General features: G+C 55.2%; 6 protein-coding genes across 6 annotated transcripts; 3 read left to right on the top strand and 3 right to left on the bottom strand.

Moving 5' to 3' along the window:
• Nucleotides 1-8: 8 nt before the first annotated feature.
• BDY24DRAFT_443714 (transcription factor IIA, alpha/beta subunit-domain-containing protein) lies at nt 9-1,460 on the bottom strand. The gene is made up of 4 exons (XM_076644794.1): nt 1,260-1,460; nt 762-1,124; nt 481-642; nt 9-321 (listed from the first exon to the last, which is right to left on the bottom strand). The coding sequence occupies exons 1-4, from the start codon at nt 1,377-1,379 to the stop codon at nt 211-213; spliced, it is 756 nt and encodes a 251-aa protein (XP_076493944.1). The 5' UTR covers nt 1,380-1,460; the 3' UTR covers nt 9-210.
• A 253-nt stretch (nt 1,461-1,713) lies between these two features.
• Nucleotides 1,714-2,542, top strand: BDY24DRAFT_443713 (uncharacterized protein; the record flags this gene model as incomplete). Its single annotated transcript, XM_076644793.1, has 5 exons — nt 1,714-1,930; nt 2,029-2,102; nt 2,219-2,274; nt 2,387-2,412; nt 2,521-2,542. Exons 1-5 carry the CDS (start codon nt 1,800-1,802, stop codon nt 2,540-2,542), a joined length of 309 nt encoding a protein of 102 aa, XP_076493943.1. The 5' UTR covers nt 1,714-1,799.
• A 209-nt stretch (nt 2,543-2,751) lies between these two features.
• BDY24DRAFT_436200 (uncharacterized protein) lies at nt 2,752-4,838 on the bottom strand (the record flags this gene model as incomplete). Its single annotated transcript, XM_076644212.1, has 7 exons — nt 2,752-3,018; nt 3,087-3,170; nt 3,251-3,272; nt 3,349-3,365; nt 3,733-4,324; nt 4,407-4,587; nt 4,724-4,838. 7 exons carry the CDS (start codon nt 4,836-4,838, stop codon nt 2,752-2,754), a joined length of 1,278 nt encoding a protein of 425 aa, XP_076493942.1.
• A 120-nt stretch (nt 4,839-4,958) lies between these two features.
• BDY24DRAFT_398447 (uncharacterized protein) lies at nt 4,959-7,635 on the bottom strand. The gene is made up of 7 exons (XM_076641690.1): nt 7,541-7,635; nt 7,160-7,441; nt 6,905-7,034; nt 6,688-6,711; nt 5,457-5,595; nt 5,236-5,350; nt 4,959-5,143 (listed from the first exon to the last, which is right to left on the bottom strand). The coding sequence occupies exons 1-7, from the start codon at nt 7,565-7,567 to the stop codon at nt 5,117-5,119; spliced, it is 744 nt and encodes a 247-aa protein (XP_076493941.1). The 5' UTR covers nt 7,568-7,635; the 3' UTR covers nt 4,959-5,116.
• Nucleotides 7,636-7,712: 77 nt separating this feature from the next.
• BDY24DRAFT_167718 (uncharacterized protein) lies at nt 7,713-13,759 on the top strand. The gene is made up of 5 exons (XM_076636221.1): nt 7,713-7,838; nt 7,941-8,547; nt 8,656-11,216; nt 11,309-12,348; nt 12,456-13,759. The coding sequence occupies exons 2-5, from the start codon at nt 7,955-7,957 to the stop codon at nt 13,569-13,571; spliced, it is 5,310 nt and encodes a 1,769-aa protein (XP_076493940.1). The 5' UTR covers nt 7,713-7,838; nt 7,941-7,954; the 3' UTR covers nt 13,572-13,759.
• A 1,002-nt stretch (nt 13,760-14,761) lies between these two features.
• On the top strand, nt 14,762-18,496 carry BDY24DRAFT_365302 (major facilitator superfamily domain-containing protein). Its single transcript, XM_076637927.1, has 19 exons — nt 14,762-14,998; nt 15,128-15,199; nt 15,280-15,355; nt 15,462-15,497; nt 15,652-15,710; nt 15,816-15,873; nt 15,974-16,061; nt 16,135-16,169; nt 16,257-16,314; nt 16,369-16,524; nt 16,608-16,756; nt 16,838-16,888; nt 16,992-17,055; nt 17,155-17,270; nt 17,470-17,525; nt 17,622-17,742; nt 17,838-18,031; nt 18,156-18,245; nt 18,313-18,496. Exons 1-19 carry the CDS (start codon nt 14,934-14,936, stop codon nt 18,353-18,355), a joined length of 1,587 nt encoding a protein of 528 aa, XP_076493939.1. The 5' UTR covers nt 14,762-14,933; the 3' UTR covers nt 18,356-18,496.
• Nucleotides 18,497-19,151: the final 655 nt, after the last annotated feature.

The following is a 19,151-nucleotide window of genomic DNA, read 5'->3' as shown; positions in this document are numbered from 1 at the left end:
AAGCGTATCAGCGAGCGAGGGAGGGAAAGTCGTGATGAAGAGGGTCGTGAGAGACGGGCAAGAAAGAAAGAAGATTTGTCGAAGGCCAGACGTCGGCAGTATGTAGCTCTAGGCTAGACGGAATGGGAACCGAAGCGAGCGTAGAAGGGTATAAAAGCAGCGAAGCGTGAAGATGAAGGTTGCGAGAGAAGCAAAGCGAACCGAGGATCATCAAACGAGAACGACCTCGAGATTGCACCTGTCAAAGACATAATCCTTCCCATCGATGTGAGCGACTCCGGCTCGAAGACTTGCTTTCCATTTTCGCTTTTGGTGGGAGACCTGGAGAGAGTTGAGGAGCGAAAGAGAAGGGAGGGGAGAGTCAGTGAGACGAAAAGGGCACGACGACGCGTCTCTTTCAAAGGGACAAAAAGGAGAGATCTCCCAGCCAGCGAACCAAGGCTCAAGGAAGAAAGATGAGGGGAGTTTCCGGTGACTCACCTTCTCGAAGGTGCAGAGGATCATGTTTCTCTTTGAGAGAGGAACATCCTCCTCGTCCTCGTCCGACGACTCTTCCTCGTCCAGATCTGAGTTGAGCTCGTTCTCGTTGGGGAAAGCAGGAGAGGAAGTTGCTGGAAGGGTTAGAGCGGGAGCAACTGGGGACTGGTAGACGGAAGAGGCGGAAAGGGGGGGAGACTGTCAGCTGAAGAGCAGGGCCAAAAGGGAGAGGCGAAGCGTAGCATGGGTCGAATGCGGTTGAACCAGAAGGAGAAGATGTTCACCTTCGAATCATCATCTTCAGCACCAGCTCCTCCTCTAAGCCTCAAAGTAAGTCCCTCGAACACGATCTCGCCTCGAGCAGCACCTCCTACTTTCAGCCCTCCGTCCCATTCCTCCTGGACTCTTCCCCTTCCACCTTCGTCAGCAAGCCTCGAGGACGACAGCTGCTGAGCTTCGCCGTTCAGATAAGCATTCGAGGGGATGGATGGCTTGGTTTCCTGTTGATGCTGAGGTCCAGAAGGCAGAGAAGGGGGAGGAATCTGTCGGTGGAGGGAAGCGGATGAAGGCGTCGCTGCTGAGAGGGAAGGAGGTTGAGGAGCTTCGAAGTCTGCTACCTTCGATTCGACGAGCTTGGTTTCCCATTTCTAGATCAAGATCATAAGAGAGGATTACAGGTAATCTCCTTGTTGATGAGAAGAGAGCAGTGGATGTGGCGAAGGGACGAGAGGGAAACGAGGAAAGGACGGAGGAAGGGAGGGAGGGAAGTAAGTTGAGCTCACCTGTTGAAGAAGAGCTAGAATCTCCTCTTCCACTGCCATCTCGTCAAAGTCCAGCCTGACCGAGTTGACCACCGAATCGATGATCGTGCGATACATCTTTGGGATGATGAGATTCGACATCTGTGGCAGACGGGAAGGGGGGATGGGAAGGAGAGTCGAAGCGGTCGAAGGTCAACTCGAGTCTCCCCTCGCTCGCTCGTCTCCTCTGGAGCGATCTTTTGTTTTGTAGATGTTTTTGAGTCCGCCTCCTGATTCGGCGACCTCAGATGCAGTAGAGCTCCCTTATCGACCTTCGCTCCAGAGCTGTGAACGTCAGAGGTCCTCTTGAACTCTCTTGCTCTAGACTTTGAACGAGTCGACCGACGCGTCGTCTCGATCCCGGCCTCTCTTTCTCCCTCACAATGTTCCTCCTGAGCAGAGTTCTATTCTCGGAACAAATGCAGATACTACGTGACCCGAGCGACGCTTTTTTATAGTTCATTTCCACCTCTTTTCGGACCTGACCCTTGGCCCTTCGTCTTCTTCACACAAACCATCATCATGCTTCCCACCTCCGTTCGAGCTATGCGCCCTTCTCTCACTCGTTTCTCTTACCCTTCGGGTTCCGCCTCTGGGGGAAGGAGCTTCGCCAAATACTTCATGAAGAAATGCTTTGCTATCGAGGCGATTCCGTGAGCTCTCTCTTCCACTTCGGTGGGACGACGAGGTTTGACTTCGACGTTGACGACGACGTCTCCTCTTCCTCCCTCTTTTCTTTCCCTCGCTACAGAATTTGGGCTATCTCTGGATGTGCGATTTGTGGAGGTAGCTGGTATCTTACTCGACTGGCTCGTGGACCTGATGGTCAGTCCGCTCGTGAAAGGAGGCAAGAAAGCGGGACGGACGTAGCTGACCTTTTTTTTGCCTTTGCCTCATCATCCCTCTCCCTTCTCCCGCACTTTCGGTTCTCATCTGATCAGTCATCTGGGACAGGAACGCGAAGCCGAAAACATGGGAGGATCAGATCACACCAGCGGTAAGTCGAATCTCTTCTGTCTCTTCGTCTTCCTCGTCCCTCAATCCGTTTCTGTCTCCTCCACTCGATCCTGACCCTCCTGCCGACTTGAATCGATCTTCTCCGTACCCAGGTCAGCCCGGAGTACAGCGGAGAAGGGTGAGTCTATCCATCCGTTCCGCTTATCGTCATCTCGCTCGAGAGAAAAAACAGACGCGCCCGGGGTTCCCTGATTGTTGACTCTTGTTTGTTTTGCCTTCATTACAGTTACAAGCGAGGGAGACTCTGAGGATGACGACGAAGTTCACGACTATTGCCGCACACATATAGTAAACTACTGGCACACTTGAACTGGAGAGAACGACTGAGAAAGAGAGGGGACTGAGAAAGGTTTCGTCGCGTCGTGGTTCACTCCAATCGTCTCGCCTTGCTCTGCTTCCGCTTCCTTTTTAGGAGGGAAAGCTTTTCGACAACACCGTTTCTAGGAGACACATACTATCATCGCGCATCTACAGTCAACGATGAATCTAGATCTTCTTCAGCAACCCTTCGATTGATCGAACCGAGAAGGATCTTCCTCAGCAAAACGGCCTCCCCCTCTCCCCGTCCCTCATCAACGAGACCAGCTCGAGGATCTCCAGACCATGTTGAACTTGAGGGTAAGGATTTCCATGCCGTTGTGTCTGTGATCTCACGTCCGAGAGAAGGATGCTTCGTCGACAGCTTCGAGAGTGAGCGAAAGTAGTAACGGGCGAGAAGATCGTTCTGAGAAGAAAACGAGGAGAAGTCAGCAAACACAATCGAGAGTAGTAAGAGTTCAAGTCGAGACTAACTCCAAGCTGAAGAAAGAAGACTCCGAGGTGACCTTGAGGGGAGTTTAGGCGTTCAAGTCGTTTCGCCGCTGCGACGAGAATGCTCTGGAGGACGAGGACGAAAAAGGGAGTATAGAAGGTCAGTCTCCGGTAGAGATATAGGATAATTCGACCGGTGAGCGTACCTCTAGATCGTCAGGTGAAGACCTAGATCGAGTGAAGAGAAGGAGAACAGAACAAGTCAGCCTAAGTCCGACGCGTCGTGAATCGCTGAACAACTCACCCGTCCGTCACGACAATCTTAAGCCACAAGAGCGAGCGCAAAGTTGAAGAGTCAGTATGAGGTATGCGTAAAGTGAAATCAGGTAGAGAGTGAGTGCTATGAACCCACAACAACCATCGGTCGAACCCTCTCCCTCGACGCGTCGACCTCAACCTCTGCCCTCCCACCCCCACCGCCATCTCTCCCCCTTCTCTCCCGCTTCCTCACTTCCACCTCCTCCTCCAACACTTCCATAAACTCTATCACCACCCTCTCCAACCGCTTCCCCAACCCAGCACCGGTTCTCCCTCTGCCCTCCTCCTCCCATTTCATCTTCGCAGCCTCCATCAACTCCCTCACCTCTCCCCGCGTCCCGCACTTCGACCCCAGCTCCTCCGACCTCACAAACACAAGATCCGACGATGACGGCGAGCCTGAGTCCCGCTGAAGGAGTGAAACGAGAGGAACGAGCCGTTCGACCGCGTCTTGAGCGGCGGTCCAGTCGAGGGAGGGAGAATCGTCGACGAGGAAGAGGATTTGATAGGATGAAGAGGCGAGGATGTTGAGGGGGTCGTTGAAGGTTGGTTTGGGCGAAGAAAGGGTTGGGAGGGGAAGGGAGAGGTAGGTTGATTGGAAGGTTGGGCGGGGAGGAGGATTCGACGAGGAAGGGAGAGCTGGTGTTTCGCCGTTCGCTCCCTCCAGAGGCGCTGTAGACGAAGCTGAAGAGACAACCAAACTCTCCCTCATAGCTCTGGCGAGGTCGGCTTCGTCGTTTGAAGGAGGAGGATTCGAGGTTGAAGCGACGTCGTCCGCTCGAGGTGTCCAAGCCGGAGGAGCGAGCCCACCTCCTCCTCCTCCTACTCCTTCAGAGTAGGAAGCTTCTCGAACGACTGATGGTGCTCTATACGACGAAGCCAAAACCTGAGGGTGCTGTGGAGGATGAGATCTAAAAACAGGCGAGGGCCTCAACCCAAGCTCCCATCGAACTTCGATGAACCTGCATGCTGAAATCGAACAGCCGTCAGCCGTCAGCCTCCCAGAAACTCACCAACGAAAGCACAGAGAGGCGTCTCACTCACACAGCTTCCAATCCAGGCAGCAAAGGTTCGCCCTTCCAAACCACGTTCCTCTTGAGTTGATCCTCGATGAGCGCGAGTTTCTCAGAGAGATGAACGCGTCCTGCTCCTCCTGAGGAGGCGAGTTTGATTTCGCAGTAGCAGAGGAGGATGGCTTTGATTTGAGAAGGGGTCCAGGATGTGCCTATCAAGGTTTGAAGGTAAAGGGGAGGGAGGGAGGCAGGCAGGGAAGGGAAGGGAAGGAAGGGAGGTCGTGGTGAGCTCGAGCCAGTTCTTGTTTGGTCCTTCTCCTCCTTTTGAAGAGAACGGAAGGGACTCACGACCCGAAAAGGCTTCTAAGACGGAAGCTTGAGTTTCATAGCCTCGTAGGTTTCCTGCTAAGGATGCGGACGCAGCGCTGGTAGGGTGGAAGAAGAAGGAGGAGGAGGAGGACATGTTCGTTGAAAGGTGACCGACCGAACTCCTTCTTCCTGCCTTTCTCTCTTTCTCTCGGATAGGTTGTCTTTCTCGGTTTATTTCTCTCGCAGAGCGATATCTTTCTCGTCGTACGTACTCTCAAAAAAAAGGTGACGTGATGATAGAGAGAGAAAGAAACAGAAAAAAAATAACCAAAACACTACGAAGTCAACCCGGAATCGGCCCTTCCCTTCCCTCCTCCCTCTCCTCTCCTCCCTTCCCTTCAAACCAGCAGACGACGACGACGACGACGGGTTTTAAGCGGTCTTCTCAGCGAGGAAGGACTGTTTTCATCGAGGAGGACCAAAGAAAGAAGAAGATGGATCAGTACGAGAAGAAAGGAAGAGGAGAAGAATTGAAGGCAAGAGGCACTCACGTCCATCTCCGCATCCAAATCAGCCTGACTCTTCGTTGGCCTTCGTCCAGTATCGACTCCTCGTCCTCCTCGTCCTCCACTTCGTCCTCCTCGACCGACTCGGGGCTCTCCTCGACTGCATAAACAAAGGAAGGACGAAGACGAAACGAAGAGGAGTCAGTGTCGTTTCGAGTTCGACCTCACGCGTCTCGAAAACAGAAGAGGAGGGAGAGAACACTCACGGAGCTCCAGACATGGGGACAGCAACGGACTGGTAGACGGGCGCAGGGGCGACGACGGGAGCGGCCATGGGAGCGACTCGGGAGGCGAGAGGAGCGACGAGGAGGCCTGAGTAGACGATCTCGACCTTCATGGGGGTTCCTGGATTGGGTTGGAAGTAGATGGGACCGATGGGATTGAGAGAGGATGGCGATGGGAGGATGGGTGGCCGATGGAGGAGAGGGAGGAAGGAGGGATGGGGATGGCGACGGAGGGAGAGGAGGAGGTTGGGATTGGCGACCGATTGAAGGGAGGATTTGCGATGGAGGGAGCGATGGAGGGAAGAAGAGGGAGGGAGGAAGATTGGGAGGGAGGGAGGGAGAGGTTTCGTATCAGTCGGTGTTGAGTCGTCGTGATTTGAGAGCGGGTTGAGAGGTGTGTGTTTCGAGTCGAGTCGAGAATGGAGGAGGGTCGCGGTGCATTGTTGGAAGGGAAGGGAAGGGAGGGCACGTCGAGGCGCGTTCCTCCTCCATCGGAAGGGAAGAGGGAGAGGTCGTCGTCGTCCGTCTCGTTGAGATCGAACCGAAGAGGGAGCCACCCTCAAAAGCCTGCTGAAAGTCGGTGTCGTAGCCGAGAGGTTGGCGAGTCCTCGACGTCGAGTCCTATCGTCGATGTCGATGTCGGTGACCGAGGAGACTGCTTGGGAGGAGCGAGACCTCCTGGAAAAGGACTGGTGTTTGACGGCTGCTCGCTCAAGCAAGGACCGAAGTCGAGCGAGGAGACTGACGAGCCGACCGACCGAACGACGACGGACGAACCGACGAAGGCGAGGACGAAAGGATATCGCTCCCACGATTTGTTGATCCCTGATCCCTTGTCCCGAGACTGCTGTTGAGCGTCTGTTCGATGTCCTCCGTCTCCGAAGGGAGCCTCCGTCGTCGTCCTGCCTCCTCCTCGCCGACCTCGAGGTCCGTCTCCTCCTTCCTTCCGAAGCCAACGAGGCTTCACTGATCCAATCCGACCCTGCCCTAGGAGCCTATCTGCCTCCTCAACTGCATCCTACGGCTCTGCCTGCTCGGTGGCGAAGCGAGGTCGACCACCGAGGGAGAGCCAGCGAGGAGAGTCGTTCTTGAACGAGTCGAAGAAAAGCGAGTGCCCCTGCTTCGTCTAGAAGCGAGCTAGAGATGGATCCTGTACGGATCTGTGGGATGTGTGTGTGTGTGGGGGGAAAGATAAAAAGTTGAGTCTACTAACGTCCATCGATGAGTCGGTTGTTGTCTTTTGAGGGGAAGAGAAGGGAGGGTGAGGGAGAGGAAGGGAAGGGAAGGGAAGGAGGAGAGGGAAGGAGTCAGCTTCTGCGTCAATTCCAACGTGTAAAGGACCGATATGAACGCAGCTGCAGCAGGTCCAGAACTGTCGTGGATTGTAGAGAGGGCGATATCGAGCCAGAAGACAAGATGAAGGAACTCACAAGTCTTGAAGGCCTTCTGAGCGTCTCCTCTCCTCTGGAAGACGACGGTGGCGACTCCCTTGTGCTTCCCGTTCCTGTCGTAGGTGAGCGAGCAATCCTTGGTAGGTCCGACGGTAGAGTGGAAGAGGTCCTGTGTAGCAGCAAAAAAGTGAAGGTGGATGGATGGGAGAAAGGACAAGAGGAAGAAGAGAAAGAGAGACGGATCAGAACGCGTTCGTGGACGTGGTGGCGAGGGAAGGGAAGAGAGGAACGGACCTTGACAGCGTTATCGTCGACGTCGAGAGGAAGGTTGGAGATGATAATCTTGAAAGCCTCCTGTTCCTGAACTCCTGCCTGGATGTTGGCAGCCGCCTGAGCCTGTCGCTGGTTGGTCTGTTGAGCAGCCTGGGCGATGGGGATCGGTTGAGCGTATCGAGCTCGGACGGTGGTGCCCTTGACGGGAACGAGAGTCGTAGCAGCAGCGGCAGCGGGAGCTCCTCGGGAAGGTCCTCCTCCTCCTCGTCGTCGTCCTCCTCCTCGAGGCTTGGTAGCGATCATCTATAGAGAACAAGGGAGGAGGAGGAGGGAGGAGGGAGAAGGAGGAAGGAGCGTCAGCGGAGAGTGGCGAAGAGAAGAGAGCGCTCCTTCTTTACTCACATCGTCGAGAGACATATCAACATCCATGGTAAAAGAGAGAGAGAGAAAAAGGTGGAGTGGGTAGGTGGGTGGGTAAAGGGTGCAGAGGGGAGGATGGGTGTTGGGAGGAGAGGAGGAGGGCAAGGCACGAAAAGTGAAGAACGGTTTCGCTTTCCTTTCTCGTTTTGGATTCCAACCGCCAACAACCCAGTTTTTTTCCCTTTCTCTCCCGTTCCGTTCCCCTATCCGAGTCGATCCCAGGAGAAGAAGGAGAGTTCATGGAATCGAATCTTCTACAGAATCTGAACAAACGAAACGAGTGAGTGAGTTGGCTCCCTTTCCTCTTCCGGTTCGACGTGAGCCCCTTCTTCTCGTTGAGCTCACCCTTCTTTGTCTCTTTCTCTGTATGAATCGCATCCAGCTCCTCTCTCTCCCATGGCCGCTTCCCCTCCACCTTCCTCCTCTGAATCTCGTCGTCGGCCTTACTCGAACGACGAACCTGGACCTTCCACCTACGACCGTTCGACCTCCTCCTCCTCCTCCTATCGTCCCTCCTCCTCCTCGAGAAGATCCCCTTCCCCTACAGCATCCAACCACTCCTCCTCCGCAGCAACCAACTATCCTCCACCTCGGAGGAACTGGGAATCCAACGACTCTTCCACTTCAGCTCTCCCTTCTCGTCCAACGTTCGACAACAAACCTCCCTTAGCTCGTCGATTCGACAGGAGAGGAGACAGGGACAGGGATCCTTCAGGAGGAACGAAACCTTTCTACGAACGAGACAGGGATACTTGGGTCGCTCCAGGAGCAGCAGGAGGAGGAGGAGCGAGAGAAGGACCCAAAGGTGGCCGAGGAGGACCCAACGACGATGGATGGAACAACCCGAGACGAAGAGGAGGAGGTGGTGGTGGCGGAGGAGATAGAGGGAGGGATACTAGAGATCCTAGGGACTCGAGAGACGGTGGCAGAGGTGGTCCTGGAGGGAGAGCAGTCTACGAAAGGGATGCCCGAGGAGGAGACTATTCAGAGTGAGTTTCTCTTTCCTCCCTTCTTTCTCTTTCCCTCTTCAGATCTTCCTGCTCCTTGCTATGGGGCAGAACCACAGTCTAAGCTCATCCTTATCGTCTTGGTCTTAGTCGTCCACCGAACCGTCAACCACCACCGCACCTCTCCGAATCCTCCTCCAACCTCAACTCTCCTTCCTCCTCCTCGAATCCCAATCCGGGATGGCAACGTCGCAACAACGGTGATTCAGATCGCTCCTCCTCCTCCTCCATCCCGCAACACTACGTCAACCACTCCAATCGACCTCGAAACGCGTCAGGGAACACTCAGCCTTACTCTCGAGCAGGAGCAGGAGGAGCAGGTCCTTCGAACTACTCTCGCCCACCACCTCCTTCGTCCATGGTTGATCCTTCCCTGTGGAGAACGTCGTACAACCCTCCGCCGCCGTCAGATCGGTATCCTTCCCTCGAGTACGACCCACCAGCCAGACCAGGTCAACCCTCGAGTGGATCAGCAGGCGAGAGCGGGAGCAGCGGGAACGTTGTTGGGTCGGAACGGCAGGGAGTTGAAGTTGGAGGAGCTAGCAGTAGTACGAGTGGAGTAGGAGCAGCACCAGTTTCTTCGAGTGTCGGGATCTACGAGGGTCAGAAAAGGGACGAGGAGCCGGAGGAAGGGGAGGAGCTGGAGGAAGGAGAGGTCCAGTCAGAGGATGGAGAGGAGAAGGAGTCGTCGACGACGGTGGATCCTTCTTCGAGAGCGGTGAAGGTCGAGCAGATGGAGGAAGCCGAGCAGGGACTCTCGAGGGAGGAGGAGGAGAACACTCCGAGGCCAAAAACACCACCGTCTCTGATACAGGAGACGAAGAGCGACTCAACAGCCGTCGTTTCTTCGTCGCCTCGGCCATCGTCTCCTCCAGCAGCAGTCGCTCTTCCTCCTCCTTCCACAACGATATCCCCATCTCATCCTCTCCTTACACCAGCGACAACTCTTCCTCCGAAACCTCAACCGGAATCGATACCTTCGGAAGCGACTCCATCTTCACCTCCCAAACCAGAACCCTCGATACCGACGAGAATCGAAGTCGAGGCCTCTTCCTCTCGTCTCCCTTCACCACCACTACCACCCTCCAACCCTCCAACCTCCTTATCACTACCTACGCCATCGATACCACCTCCCACTTCCCTTCCTATCGCAGAGCCATCACCTCCAACACCATCCCAACCCTCGTCGAAAGCCGAACTCTACTCCCAACCTCCTCTTCCCTCACCACCCCCTCCTTCGTCCTCCGAGAAGTCCTCTCTCGCATCTTCGTCATCAGACCCAGCACCCACTCCCACTCTCAACATCCCAACCATCGTCTTTCCTACTCCCTCACCCGTCCTCGCACCAGCAGGCCCAGCTTCGATCCCAACCTCGGAAACGAAGGTCACTCCTCCTTCGCCAGTCATCCCGGAGCCCAGTCCGCCCAGTTCGAAGGATAGGGATGTCGTGATGTCCTCTCCTCTCACTCCCACAGTCGAGGTGGTGAAGGTGCCCGTCGAGGAGCCCGAGGTAGCGATGGAGGTCGACGAGAGCAGCTCGAAAGTTGTAGAGGAGGAGATCGAATCGATTGCCGACATCTCGATGGAAATCGAGCCGGAGCTTCCACCAGAGGAAGAAGAGGAGGAAACCGTTCCAGCACTTCCGCTCACGGAGGAGGAAATCGCAGACGTCGTCGTTTCGCAGGTCCAAAGTCGCGTCTCGTTCAACCCTTCGACAGCCCGCCTCGAGGAGGAAACCATCACCTCCCTCATCCACTTCAACTCCCTTCTCTGCGACCCTCCTTCCTCTCGACTACCTCTCACTCCCGTTTCCATGCCCAACCACTCGACTCCTCCTCTCGGCCCTCAGGAGGAACTCGAACTCGAACCCGAACCCTTCCTCTCCCTCTCGCCTCTTCCCTCTCGCTTCCGTCAAACCGTCGAAGCCAGGATCCAAACCTCCCTCCACCAAAACTCCGAGAAGGCCGACCGTCTCAGGAAGGAGTACCGATCCATCAACGCCGAGTGGTCAGCGACCTGCCAACGTCTCGACCGTCTCACCGAGAAGAGGAACGCTGCCAAAGCCAACGCGAAGAACCACCAGTACGGAGCCAACGGATCGGGTCATCTCTTCACTCCCTCGGGAGCGTCAACCCCCAACGGAGGAGGAGGAGGAGGAGCTTCCAACGAAGTTTTCAGCACCACCAACGGCAACCACAGCTCCTACTCCGTCATGAACACCCCAGGCGCGTCCTACACCTCCAACAACCCCGTCCCTTCCTTCCTCGAGGAATCCTCTCGATCCTCCCGAGCCTCCCGTTCCAGAGCCAACATCCACGATCCCAACAACCTCAACGGAGGTTACTTCGCCGATGCCGTTCGGTCGGAAGCAGAGTTCCAGTCCATCCTCGCTTCCCTCGAGGACGCTGACTCGAGGGATCCGAACCTCCGAGCGGCGAGGACGACGGCGGTGGTCCCGGACATGATTCTGGGGGATATGGAGAGGAAGGAGGATGGGTACGATGACGAGAACGGGAAGGTGGAGGATCCGGTGGAGTTCTACAGGGAGGCTGGGTTTGGGGAGTTGGAGGGCCAGGTCGTGGCGGACGAGTGGACGAAGGAGGAGATTGAGATCTTTGAGAAGAGGTTTGCTGGGTACCCAAAGCAGTTTGGTGAGTCCACACGGCCATCTCTTTTTCTCACTTTCCTCGAAAAGCTCTCAACTGACTCTCGATCATTTTTCGTTGGTCGCGTTCGTTCTCAGGCAAGATCTCGGAACTCCTCCCTCACAAATCCACCCCTCAATGCGTCCTCTACTACTACCGAACCAAAAAGACGATCGACTACCGAACCATCGTCGCTCAACGAGGAGGAGCAGGTCGTCGAAAGGGAGGTCGTCGCGCAGGGAAGGCGTCTCGTCTCCTCTCCAACCTCAACGGACAAGGGAAACGACCGAAACGGACACCCAACGACGAGGTCAACGGTTCTGGATCGGCGACGCCCAAAGTCAACGACGACGAGGATCTCACGTCGGCTCCCGCTACGCCTGCTGGAGGAGGAGGACTGGAAGCTGGGCCGGTACCGGGGACGAAGAAGAAGAGGGCGAGAGTCGTTGGAGGAGGAGGAGGAGGAGAGCAGTCGACGACGTCGGAGGAGTTTGGAGCTCAGGCGAAGAAACCGAGAGTGTTTGATCTTTCGACGGAGGGAACCAACGGTCATCATGGTCGTCAGTCGAATGGAACTCCAAGTCGAGGACACGGGAACGGAGGAGGAGCTCTTCAACTCGTCGACGCGTCAACTGCTTCGTCTTCTTCCAACAATAACAACCACCCTCTCGACCCATCCTCCCAGCACCCTTCAGGCGACATGTCCACTCCAGCCCCCAAACCCAAACCAGCTTCCAAACCTCGTCGCAAGAAACCTTCCCTCGTCCCTCCTCCTAACGATCCTTCCTCCACCTCCACCTCCCACGACCTTCCCTTCCCAGATCTCATCGACCCGAACCACCAGCATCCCGACGACGACCACCCTGCCACGAAGGAGAGCAACCACAGCAAGAGGAAGAAATCCCTCTTCAGCTCGTACTGGTCGGCAGCGGAGAAGGCGGCGTTCATGAATGGCCTGAGTCAGTTTGGGAAGGAGTGGGCGTTGGTCAGTCAGAGCATGGGGGGAGGGAAGACGGCGATTCAGGTGAAGAACTACTTTCAGACGAATGCGGAGGCACTTGGGTTGGAGGAGATTGCAGAGGCGGCGACGGGGGATTTGGTTGCGTTGTTGAACGGGTTGGAGGAGGATGGGATTTCGGTGAGTTTTCGACTCGTCTTTCCCTTTTCGTTTCTTCCTCGATCTCGAAGTTTTCTCGAGTGCTAACATTCCTTTCCCCTTCCTCGTTTGTTCCCTTTCTTTCACAGTCCGCCGATCCAGCGTCCCACTACGATCAACCTCAAGCCGCTCTCTTCGAATCCCTCTCGCACTCCCTTCTCGGCTACCAGCCTCCTCCTCAGTCTCACCCTCAATCCTCTCGACCCATCTCTCCTCTCCCTCCCATGGATCTCGGTCGTCCTCGAAGTGCGATGAACATCCACGATCTCCTCAACTCGCCCGACAAAGCTCCTCCTCCCTCCGCGTCGGCGACGTCTCGTCCTCCTCTTTGGCAGATGGGAGCCGGAAGCGACTACGATCGGGAGAGGGAGAGGAACTTCCAGGAGGGAAGGAGAGGGTCGAGAGATGAGGCTCCAGGACCGTTCCAGAGGGAGAGGGAGGAGGCGGCGGCGTCGGCTTCGTCGAATCAACCTCGAGGAGAAGGAGAGGATCGAGGTCCTGCTCCTCCTCCTGCTTCGAACGGAGATCCCTACCGAGGAGGAGGAGGACCACCGAGATGGGGAGCAGCACCCTCACCTCTCGGCTACCCTGACGATCCTCGAGCCGCTCTCGAACAGAGACGACCTTCGTACGAGCACGACCCTCGCTCAGGGAACTACCCTCCTCCCCCACCTCCTCCTCACCACTACCCTCACCCTCCTCCCTCCGAACATCAGCGAGGAACTCCCTACCCCAACTACGCTGGTCCAGCTTCCCATCCTCCTCCGTCTTCGCAGCAACACCCTTACGGAGACTACCAACAGCAACACAACCTCCCTCTCCCTTCCCGCCCTTCGTACGCGGCTTCACCCGACGGGAACTGGCCTCCTCCTCCGTCAGGTCACTACCATCGACCTCAGCAGCAGCCTTCAGGGGAGCACGAGTATCCTCAGCCTCCTTCGAACTACCAGCCACAGCAGCAGCACTACGCTCGGTACGAATCGGAACGAGGAGGAGAGCCTCAAGGGCCGTACGGAGGAGCGAGTCCGTTGCAGCAGGAATATCATCGAGGAGGAGGAGGAGGATATCCTGAGGGACCTTACGGGCGAGAAGGAGAGAGGGAGAGGGGACCTCCGCCTCCAGGAGGGAGTTGGGGACCGCCGGGAGGAGGGCAGCAGCAGCAGTGGAGGGATGATGGGCAGGGAGGGCAGAGAAGAGTTAGCTAGTTGATACGAGGAGTGGGAGAGGGTGGGTTGAGTTGGTTGAGTTTTTCGTGTCTTTCAGTTCTCGTTTCGTTCTTTCTTCTCGTTTGGGTTTCATGGTTTCGATTCCTTCGTTTGTAACAGTACAGTTCTGTAGTTTTAGAGCTTCTCGTCGTTTTTTTGGACTCGATTGATTCATTTTTCGTTTGAAGTTCGGGGAGGAAAGGAACGAGAAGGAGAGAGCAGGAACGGAGAGGGAAGAGCGGGAGGGCGTTCGAAACTCGACGCGTCTTCCACTCGAGCTGCTCGTTCTGGAAGATCCGAAGTCCTCTTTCCTGAGTCAGTAAACCCCCTTCCACCCATCTCGATACCTAGCTTTTGTCCAAAAGGGAGAAGAGCGTGCTCAAGAAGAACCGTTCTTCGCTGCCTCCTCGCCTTTCTTTCAAGCGGCCGAGGTCAGAACTCCTCCCAGCTCGCGGTTCTGGTCTCCCCTCAACCTCCCAAGACGTCCGGTCTTGGAAGGAAGAGCTCGTCGTGGATAAGGCTATCGTGGGGAACCGAGAGAACGAAGAAAGAAGGGTCAGGAGGGTCGGAGGGAGGAAGAGAAGGGAAGAAAAGAGAAGAATGGGACCAACGAACGACGCGTCGGATTCTCGAGCGAAGAGATGCTCGGCTTTCGATCCTCGTTTTCCTATCAGAGTGTCACGAGGGGACCTTCAGACCTACAGATACGGTGCTTCCTTCGCTCCCTTCCCTACCCGAGGCGAAACGAAACGACACGACGCGAAAAAAAAGTCGACCAAAGCAGAAAACGGTTCGTCGGTGCGAAGATCCGTTCCTTCTCCAGATCGCGGGCACTCGATTTCTTTTGATACGGCACCTGGGACGGGTGAATATCTGCTGGGCATCGAGAAGGCTTCGTGTTGCTGCTTGGGCGGTTGGGGAAACGAGAGGGAGGAAGAGAACCGAGGGCTCTGAACGAGAGAGGGAATTTGACGCGTCTCGGATCATGTCGCTTCGCTGCGTTCTCCTCCAAACGAGGCTGGAATCGAGCACTTCTCTATTATCCGGCCCTGTTTCCGAAGTCGCTGCTGCAAAAGCGATATATAGCGTCGCAAAGGGAGACCGAAACTCATCCAATTCAGCCCATCGGGCCTCGGCGTCCTATCTATCGCCCAGGTCTACCCAGTTCTCTAATACCCAGTTCTCTCCCCCCGTTCAGAACCGCGTCCCCCGATTTTTTCGTCTTTGGGCCCACTTCTTGCCCCTCGTTTCTTTCTCCTTCTTCCCACAAACCCCCACCATCCCCCTCACCCGTTCCTCATTCAGCCCACCTTCAACCAAACTCCCTCCCTCGCTTCAACACAACACAACAACACTCCTCTAATGCCTAAGGTCGAGTCCAAGGTCGAGAGCGCCCACATCGAGCACCCTGATGCCGACAAACTTAAGTGAGTCGTCATTGAAGATTGAAGATAAGGCGAAAAGCCTCAGAAGGGAAAACGCCCACTTTCCTCTTTGAACCTTCCTGCTCCAGACTGACTCCCTCTTGGCCCTCTCCTCCTCGCTCTTCTCATTAGGAACGCTCAAATCTTCGATGTTCTTGCTGAGGAGCGAGTTTTCATGACTGATGAGCAGAGTCGACTCGTTTGGTGAGTCCATCCTCTCCGGGAAGGTTTCTTCGCGATCCAATCTGACTTCTGTTCGTCTCCCTTGGGTTTCTGCCCTACAGCCGAAAGATAGACAGAGTCATTCTGCCTGTGCTCGTTTGGGTATACTTCCTCCAAATTCTCGATAAATCTGTACTGGTGAGTCTATGGAGTCTAAGAGGAGGGAGAGCGGGAAGAGGGAGCACCGTCGCCGCGTGTCTCTTTCTTGTACTGAACCCTCGCTCTGCGTTTCTCTTCGTCTCAGGGTTACGGAGCCATCTTCGGAATGCGAACCGATGCGGTGAGTGATTTACCCATTTGATGTATGGAAAGCGAGCGAGAACGACAAGGAAAGGCTGACCGACTCCCTACTTCTCTCTCTCGACCCCTCCCTCCCTCTCTTCCCCTTCTTTTTCTCCCCTCATCTCTTCCCCCTGGCCCTTTCCTTCTCCTAGAACCTCACTGGACACCAGTACTCCCTCGTCTCTAGTTCCGGATACTGGGCTCAGCTCGCGTTCGTCCTTTTTTCTTTCTCTCACCTCGCCCTTCCTTTGCCGTTCGAATCTCAATTCTTGATTTCTAAGATCGGGCTGACTTTCGCTCCTCTCCGGCCGATCAGTTGGCAGCCCTTCTCAGCTTGGCTCATCGTCAAGGTCCCCCACAGGATTCTCATGCCCGTTCGTACTTCATCATCGCGTCGCGTCCTCTCGTCTCCCCTTCCTCGCCTTTCGTCATCGACATCGTCCTGACCGTGTTCTCCTCTTTTCCGCCGATCAGATCATCGTCTTCTGCTGGGGAGTCTCTACTGTCGGTCTTGCTGCTTCCACAAACTTCGCTGGACTTCTCGCCTCACGATTTCTCCTCGGTCAGTCTCGCTCTCTCTCTGCTCCTCTTTCTCTCCCCTACGACTCATACTGATTCTGAGCATCTTGTAACAGGTCTCTTCGAAGCATCTTGCTTGCCCCTTTTTGCTGTGAGTTGGACGCAGGGGGAGAACGCATCCTTGCGTCTCGTTTTGCCTCCCTCTCTGACGCGTTCTCGTTCTTCGCTTCTGTCTCAGATCATCACTACCACATGGTACAGAAGATCCGAGCAATCTTGGAGAATTTGTTTCTGGTGTAAGTCTACCTTGCCCATCTTCGAAATTCAAAGCTGACTCTGTCTTCGATCAGACGGAACGAACGGACTCGCGTCGATGCTTGGTTCTTTGCTCGCCTACGGCTGCTCCTTCCTCTCTCCCTCCGCCTCCCTCCATCGATACCAAGTCCTCTTCTTGATCGTCGGGTTGATCACTGTGATTACCGCACCTTGGATCTACTGGAAGCTCGGTTCGTTTCTCTTCATTCTCCGTCTCCTTCCCTGCCCCCTTCAAGTTTGAGCTGACTTTCTCCTCTCTCTTCCTCTCCAACAGACAACAACCCCGCCGAAGCTCGCTTCCTCACTCCCGAGGAGAGGCTGTGGGCCGTCGAGCGACTTCGAGATAACAACCAGGGCTCTTCCAGCCAAAAAGTCAACTGGAGTCAAGTCGGAGAGGCGATGTGGTCGCCTGTTACCTGGCTGGTGAGTTCGAAGCCGAGACTGAGGAAGACGCGCCTCGACGAGAGCTGATATCCAGTCCTTCTTTCCGCACCTCCTCTTCAGTTCGTCGCCTTAACCTTCTGCGTCAACACCTGTGCTTCCGTATCCAACACCGTATGTACTTACTCCCTCTTCGAACAAGAATCTGCAGCCAAAACGGGAAGAGGAACCCACGCGCTGACCCGGCTCGCCCGACCCCTCCCTTGACATCTTCTAGTTCGGACCTCTCATCATCAGTGGTATCGGATTCACGTCTAGAATCACAATTCTGCTCAACATCCGTACGTTCCTGGCTTCTCTGGCTCATCTGCCGTCCCCTTTCGTCTCCAGCTCGAGTTTTGACTTTTTTTTTTCTACGACGCAACGAATGGGGAATGAAGCATTTGGGGCATTGCAGGTCCTCGTGATCGTACTCGCATCCTACCTCGCTGTCCGATTCCGAATCAAGAGCGCAATCATCGCTGCCATCGTCGTTCCTTGCGTCGCCGGATCCGCTGTGAGTTTTCTTCTCTCCCCCCCTTCCCACTTCCTCTTCCTCTCGGAGATTGCCACCCCAGAGTTAGCCCCGACTATCGGTACGATCTCAACTCGAGTTCAGCTTCTGAGGGGTTATTTTCTGCGGGAGAGCCAGTTCAAGACTCGTCTGATCGGACGGCTCAAGAAACGAACTGACTCTTCTTCCTTTGGTTCTACAGATGCTCTACGCTCTTCCTCGAGAGAACAACAACGGACCTCTTCTTCTTGGATACTAGTGAGTGTTTTTGGCTACTTGTTACTAGAACTGGTGGCTCGTAATGAGTCCATTCGAGGCGAGAGCTGACCGCGTCGGAATTCGCGTCTTCCTCAGCCTCATCGCCTTCCTTTTCGCTGGAAACCCTCTCGTCATTGGATGGCTTTCAGCAAACGTCTCGGGACAAAGCAAAAAGAGTACAACCATTGCTATGTATCAGGTTGGATCGTCTGTAGGAGTAAGTTCACTGCCTTTTCGCTCTGTCCCTCTCTGATCAATTTGATCGAGACTGACTCGTCTCCTTCTTTCTTCTTCCTCCCTATCTTCCCACAGAACATCGTCGGTCCCTTGCTCTTCTCCACCGATCAAGCGCCTCTCTACAAGGCTGGTATTCGAGCCGTCTTGGGTCTCTTTATCTCGGTCGTCGGAATCGCTGCGATCCTCGCAGCTCTCCTCTTCATGCTTAACAAGAGGAAGGAAGCCGAGCGAGTCAGGAACGGAAAGCCTGCTAAGATCCACGATCGATCGTGAGTCTTTTCTCCTCGGTCCTTTCCTGGCGAGTTTGACGCTCGTGCCAACGACGTCGAGCGCCGCTGGAAAATCTCGTACGCGACGCTTTGCTGACTCTCGCATTGATTTTACTTCTTGCAGCATGGACACCAAGTACGGTACTGCCCAAGTTGACGAGGACGAGGAGGTTGGAAAGGGTGGAGTCGCTTTGGGAGGAAACTCCTTCAAAGAGTGAGTCGCTCGTTTCTCTCATTTTCGATCTCAGCTCGTGCTGATCTTCTCTCCTTGACCATCGCAGCATGTCCGACTTCAAAAACGACGAGTTCGTCTACCTGCTTTAGAATACATATCTCCTTAGCTCGAAGGAAGGTTCTCTTCTTCGGCGCCTCGATTTGGTTCTTTCGCGTGGGCGAGTGTGTTTTGTTTAGCTGTACAACTCTAGACGTGTGGCATTGACGATTAATAAGATGGCTTTAGCGTCTATCTTGCCTAGATTCCCAAGCTAGACATGAGTGAAGTCAGGTCGAGGGAAGACGAGAACGAACCTGACGCGACGACGCGTCAAGCTTCCCTTTGTCGTCCGCTTCCAACCTTTCTTACTCCCCGCTCCCTTCTCGAAGCCCTTCTGGATATAAATCGAGTTCATCGTTATCCTCTTCCCACCCAAAAAATACCACTCGCCCCTCTCCCTCAATCACATCTTCCTCACCGAGAACGTCTGACCAAACTGATTCTCCCCGACCTGCATCACCCACCCCGTCTTATGCTCGTCCTTCGACACTCTCCCATCTTGTTGAGTGATCACCACCCCGCTGGCGAAGATCGAAGCCTTGGTGGGTTGATCTGGGTTGGCGAGCTTCTGAGCTTGGGTGGGACTATGCGAGACCCTCATGTCGTAGGAGTAGACGCTCTTGGGTTTCGGCTTCCTTGAGTACTTTGGAGGAGCAGGAGAGAGGACGCGGTGTACCTGAAGAGAAAGACACGAAGGACAGGGTATCAGCTCTTCAGGGAGGAAGGAAGGAAAGAGGAGGTTCAAGCTTCACCTCGTCCTCAACCCCCGACGACGACGACTCTGCTGCTGCCTGCTCCTCCTTCTTCCTTGACAGGATGGGTGTTTCGAGAATCATATTCCGGTCG

This window comes from Mrakia frigida (genome assembly GCF_051309035.1).
Source record: "Mrakia frigida strain ATCC 22029 unplaced genomic scaffold BDY24scaffold_30, whole genome shotgun sequence".
Lineage (NCBI taxonomy): Eukaryota > Fungi > Basidiomycota > Tremellomycetes > Cystofilobasidiales > Mrakiaceae > Mrakia > Mrakia frigida.
The sequence above is the reverse complement of the archived record's forward strand: the minus strand, read 5'-3'. Positions and strand labels throughout refer to the sequence as shown.